A 6,000-nucleotide genomic window follows, 5' to 3' on the forward strand; every position below is an offset into this window, starting at 1 on the left:
TCAACGCCGGATTATATATTTCCTAATTTATGTCTCCTTTCCAAACTTTGCCTCCAGATATATAGAAAGAAACAATTAATTTATTTCCCAAATATACGTCAAACACGGGCGTCCGAGAAATATCAAGAAACACAACGTTTTTTCTTCTTCTGTTTTTGTCCTCCTCACCACGATCAAAAAGCCCGCGCCACTTGAAGAACTATTGTTTCCGTGTGTAGAAAGAAACACAACGCACGGGCATACGGCAATCCTTGATTCCATGTACAAAATTAATTATATTATCTTTGGAATGTCATAATGCATGATAGCATGCGATAGCATCTGTCAAGGTAAACGTATTTTCCTTTTTGCACTGCACTATATATTAAAAAATTTGAACCTACACTGAAAGAGATTCATACGTGTAGCTCAAATGAGAGTAGACAGGTTACCATTTGAAGTCCATTATTGACAGTTTGGTCATCAAATATATATTAGTCAAATATATAGTTCTGAACTTCACAGTATATGGCTCCGAAATATGACGACACTGTTAATTAGAATTTTTTATTGAATATCACATATTATTAAACCTCCAAGACATAAGAGAACACTTCATAATGTGACAATTGGCAACAAAATGTTGCATGCAAAGCGTTCATACATTTTTATATCTAAGACAAATTGTGCACTTGTGTACACAGATACTTCTAGCCTCCATTGTTCCTAGCTTGAACAACACCATTGACGTAGGCACGTGTTTCGTCAAGTGTCATGAGGCTGGCTTCATGGATATCTACGCTAAAAATCAGTGTTATATAGTAGTGACATAGTATTACATAAAAAATACATTGACAACAAATGTAAAATAGAACGCAACCCCTACCTTGTAAAAAAATTCAAACATATGGAAATTAGTAATACCAATGCAGTAAAGAAAATGTTCAGCTACCCTCTTCTAATTAGTACAGATATGGTTCTATCAGCTGACTGCTCCGTATAGGATGTCAGAAATCACTGCCGGAGCACATGAATAATTTTGCAGGATGAAGTCTCCTGTTACAGACAGACTTTTGGGCACTATGGCCACTACCACATGGCAACCCTGTCACAAACGGCTAGGTCACAAAGGGGAAGCTGGATAAATCTTCGTGGCTGGGAGCTCTGCAAAAGTCCTCCAAGCTTATCTTTTAGGAGTTATCTATCTCTAATAATTTATTTCTTAGATTCATGTTGCCCGGGTTTGATTCATGTTGCACCAGAATATCCATAAGTAATACAGAAGCTTGCTCTAGATAATTAGCTAAGATCCTTACTCGCCATGCTAGTTGCTAGGGACGTACCCAAAAGAATAATCTGGTGCATGCTCTGATCAGAAGGTAAAAAGAGAAACCTAGTATTACATGGCATCTAGAGAAGGATACACATTTTGATGAACATTTAAACAGTTGATACTTGCACAGCCAATCGTCTTGGTTAGGTACAACCTATAAGTCGACCACCCTCAGCCCAACCAGCGTCCTTAAGATACTGCAGAACGATGCTTGCTCTCTGAACCAATCCTCGCCAGGTCCTAGTTTAATGCAGCCTTGTACAATTTTTTGGTTAGAACTCTTTCAGATCCGCAGTAAACTCATGAAGGTACATGAACCAATGCAAAAAATAAAAATGAAACTTGAACTGAACTGATAAATAATTAGTTCAGACGCGTGAAAGTACAAGTAATCAATCTTTTTTCCAAAGATTGCACACTTCAGCGATCAGACACGTGCATTGTCACATTCTCCAGAGTCGCACGGGCATTTGAACATATTTGCAAGTACGCAGGCTACCATTTTATTATTTATTAGATGTACATATGCAAAATATATCTTGAAAAGCTACACAAACCTCCCTTCTGCGTGTGTTGGTCTTATAATTCAGACCAATCATAATCCTATACTTCTGACCTATCAAAATAATACAGGGATAATAAGGACGCCAATAAATTTACATTCAACCATATTATCAAAATATCAAAATAATAACAATGGATATGATCACTTGCCGTAACACAAAAGTTTCATTGCATGTTCCAGGTATTTTTCAGGCCAATCATTATATCTGAATCACATATTACGCATGAAATACTACGGTGGGTGACATGTACACTGCCAGAAACATTGCGATAGTAGAAAAGATATAACAGCGATGATGGTGCCAACATGATGGCTGATTATTGAAATGCAGTTAGTAGCTCAACTAAATGGAGTATACCTCCAACGATCAAAATACCAAATAAAAAAGATATATGTAAAAAAACGAATTACAATAAATCTTGACCATCACAAGAGTAAATGTTGTGTCATTAGATAACCTGCCGGTCTATTAAGACCGGACTTCAGCCTGTAAGGACTTCCTTGTAGACGATGTTCTTCATCGAGGTTAGTAATGACACGGTCGGTCTTTTTCGCTTCTTTGGATTGTCCTTTTGCTTGTTGGACTTCTCCTTCGGCTTCTCCTTCTGAATGAGTATCTTTATGTTTCTCTTTGCGGTGGCTCGAGACAAAGCAACATAGAGTTGACCATGAGAGAACACGGGATTGGGTAGGTAGACACCAACAATCGGGATTGTCTGCCCTTGAGCCTTGTTAATGGTCATAGCAAAGCTAAGCCTTATAGGAAATTGCTTCCTCTTAAACTTGAACGGAAACATGTCGTTTTCAGATGGGCAGAGAGGTATTCGAGGAAGGAAGACCCTCCTGCCAGCGTGTTGTCCAATCACGATTTCTGCATCAATGGTGTTCCTCTCAAAACCTCTAACAACAAGCCTAGTGCCGTTACACAATCCATTTGCTGGATCAATGTTCCTTAGAAGTATGACAGGGCAGTTCAGCTTTAGCTTGAGTGCATGCGGAGGAAGACCGTTAGGAGTCAATCCATTCAGAAACTCCTGAGCGTAGTAGCCATATGGGTCGTCCTCCGCACTGTCAAAGCTATGGTATATTACTTCATCTCCCTGAAAATGCTCTATCATGCGGATGTTTATCTTGTCGACATTGTCGTTTGTCGTGGAAAGGATTGCTCGAGATGTCATGTAATTTGAATCAGACATGTTGTCATCTAGACTCGGAAACACGTGGTGAATAAGCTTCTCCAGGTCGTCAACCTCGCCTGTAGACGGCAGACAAATGTCTTCAGGGAGTAGTATGTTGCCTTGATCGTCGACTTCCTCAGTGCCATTGCCGACCCTTAGTAAGTAATTTGCAAACCATGTGTCATTATGAGCCCTCATGTTGGTGATGAGCCGAAGCTGCCGCATACCCTTCCATAGATGAGAACTTCGTAGGGTTGCATCAATTATCTGGCCCCGCGACCCCCTTTTGACGACCGGAAGCACCTGCCTAAAGTCCCCGCCAAAAACAATAGTCTTTCCTCCAAAGGGTCGATCGCGTATTCCCATGATGTCGCGCATGCTATTGTCCAATGCCTCGACCGCTTGTCGTTTCGTCATGCTGGCCTCGTCCCAAATTATCAATGAGGCCATCCTAAGCAGCTTCGCGGTCCCACTCAGCTTCGTGAAGCTGCACGAGGCTCCATCATCGCAACTCAATGGGATCTTGAACCTCGAGTGGGCAGTCCTGCCACCAGGCATGATAGAAGCGGCGACGCCCGACGTTGCGGTAGCGATACCAATATTGCCATCGCTCCTCACCTTGGCAAGCATCGCCCTGTATAGAAAGGTCTTCCCTGTACCTCCAGGGCCATCAACAAAGAATACACCCCCATCACCGCGTTCAAAAGTCGCTAGTATCTCGTCGTATGCGGCCCTCTGCTCCAAGTTCAGGGAAGATGCCAATTTAGTATCATCCACGTCAAACTCAACAGTTGATTCCTTGATGACCTCTCTTGCCTCACCCTCGGTTGGGTCAAACGCATCATCTATGCTTGGAAGAGCGAAATCAACAATGTCTTTACCCATGGACTGCAACATACCCCTAATGTCAAGCAACACCATCTGCTCCACCTCGATAGGGGACGTGCGTGATCGACGATAGTCATCTGACATAGGATCGAGGTGCCTATCCCATCAACCACGCACGTCGCTTGGCTCGCAGTGCACCAAGATGGTTGCGAAGAGCCTCCTAAGAGAACATGGCATCGCCCACTGCTCAGCCTCAGTAAGACAGTTGTCGAGCGTGTTGTCTGCCTCGATGAGTCCCAACCTTTCAGCAGCTTCTCTAAAGCTCCCACATAGAACGCCGTCCACGGTGAGCAAGTCGTCGAAGGATGTTTTGCCCGTAACATGGTTTAGCAACACACGCAGGTAGTATCGGTCACCCTCGGCAGGATTGGCAGACACGATGCGACCTATTTGAAAACGCTCGACCCGCGGCTTCCAAAACTTCTTTTTCTTCTGCCACGTGAAGCTTCCGGGAAAATCCTTGTACAATATATGCCTAGCCCGAGGGTATTCCTGGTTAGCCTTGAAATACTCCGTTAACATGGACTTTGAATTATTTTCGGAGGCGACAACATTCTTCAAGTCAGCCTGCGCATTGAATGCGACCCTGTGCATATTCGGGAGATGAAGAGGCAACTGCAAGACAGGTGGGTAATTGGCGCAAAGTGGAAAGCCAAATATCCTCCACATAGCCTCCGGAGGGGTGATCCACCTTGCATCAACGTATCTCTTGATCTCATCAATGTTACCATCGGCGTCGGGATGGTCGATGCTGAAAGAAGCCTTATCATGGCCCTTGTAAATGTACTTGTAAAGATATTTGACGGCCTTTATGCTGGAGCAGACCTCAACGTTGATGTGGCAATTGAACATCCGCAACAGGTATGGGTTATAAGGCACAACCCATCTGTTGTCCAATATCTTCCCTCGGACCTTAGCACGCCTTCCATCGTCTCTACGCTGATAAATTGGGTATGAGTCCTTCCCCTATGATGTGTTTTCATTGAACGGCCGTGGGTATCTACACTTGCATCTGTTTTCTTGCATGCAAACATTCTTCGGGCTGAGAGCACCGCATGGTCCGTGCATCATATGTTTTACCACCATAGCATACAATTCCGGATACTTATGCTTGTCTGGGAGCTCTGCGGAAATGAGTCGGTCATACTGCTCCGGGACGATAAGCTTATATTTAGAGTCCATGATCAACAAAAAATGTGTGTGGGGGAGGCCCCTTTTTTGGAACTCGACTACGTATACATATGCGACAACAACACCCAGGATATGCTTCTTGAACAACATGTCCTTCATAGCCTCTAGCTTGCCATAGAACACGCGAGCCACAATATCAGGTCGGTCTTGCGCCGTCTGACCAGGCAGCAACTCATTCGTTATCTCTTCCCATGTAGGATTGCAAGTCATGGTCAAGAAGATGTCAGGCTTCCCGTATGTATGGACAATTGCCATGGCATCCATATGCCTCTTCTTCATGTCGCGGTCGCCACCAGGGTATGTTCCAGGGAGCACTATTCTTACCCCAACAGCGCTTGCTCGCGTCTCCCCCGATGTGATTGCATCAACAACTCCTTTATACAAGTCGGCACGAATTTGCGTCTGGTTTTTCCTGTACCACCTCAACCAACAACTTTCAATCTTGACGTACATGTCGACCGCCCATTGCTGCAAGAGGCGTGCTCCACAGAGTATGGGATTGAAGATTCTAGGCTGTGTCTGCAGCATGTAACAGTAGTAGTCTCTGACAGAGACGCACAACCTGCTATTGCCCTCTGCACATGATTGAGTACCATCAAAATGAGGATATATTCGAGAAATAAGATATTATTTGTAGCAAAATGGGACGCAGACGGCATACCTGCATCCTCATCATCATCATGGACCAATTAAGAATGTAGTACAACCTCCTCCGTTACATTACGTTTAAGTAGCTTTGGATGCCAACCTAGCTCCCCCCTTGGATAGAATAGGGGATAAGACAACGGGTTATATGCTCCGGAGGTCACACGTATACTATGCCTTTTGTTGTTGTTACCACAAAGTGTTATCCTCCAGTCAAACCT

The 6,000-nt window shown here is 43.9% G+C and overlaps 1 protein-coding gene across 1 annotated transcript; it reads right to left on the reverse strand.

Annotated features, from left to right (window-relative positions):
- Positions 1–2,359: 2,359 nt before the first annotated feature.
- LOC120973744 (uncharacterized) lies at positions 2,360–3,940 on the reverse strand. The gene has a single exon (XM_073506327.1). The coding sequence runs from the start codon at positions 3,938–3,940 to the stop codon at positions 2,360–2,362; it is 1,581 nt and encodes a 526-aa protein (XP_073362428.1).
- Between the last annotated feature and the right edge of the window lie 2,060 nt (positions 3,941–6,000).

This window comes from Aegilops tauschii, chromosome 1 (genome assembly GCF_002575655.3).
Source record: "Aegilops tauschii subsp. strangulata cultivar AL8/78 chromosome 1, Aet v6.0, whole genome shotgun sequence".
Classification (NCBI taxonomy): domain Eukaryota; kingdom Viridiplantae; phylum Streptophyta; class Magnoliopsida; order Poales; family Poaceae; genus Aegilops; species Aegilops tauschii.

What these genes read in the sequence shown, in the direction of transcription:
- LOC120973744 (XM_073506327.1), bottom strand. Translation starts at nt 3,940, where the DNA reads ATGGGTAAAGACATTGTTGATTTCGCTCTTCCAAGCATAGATGATGCG.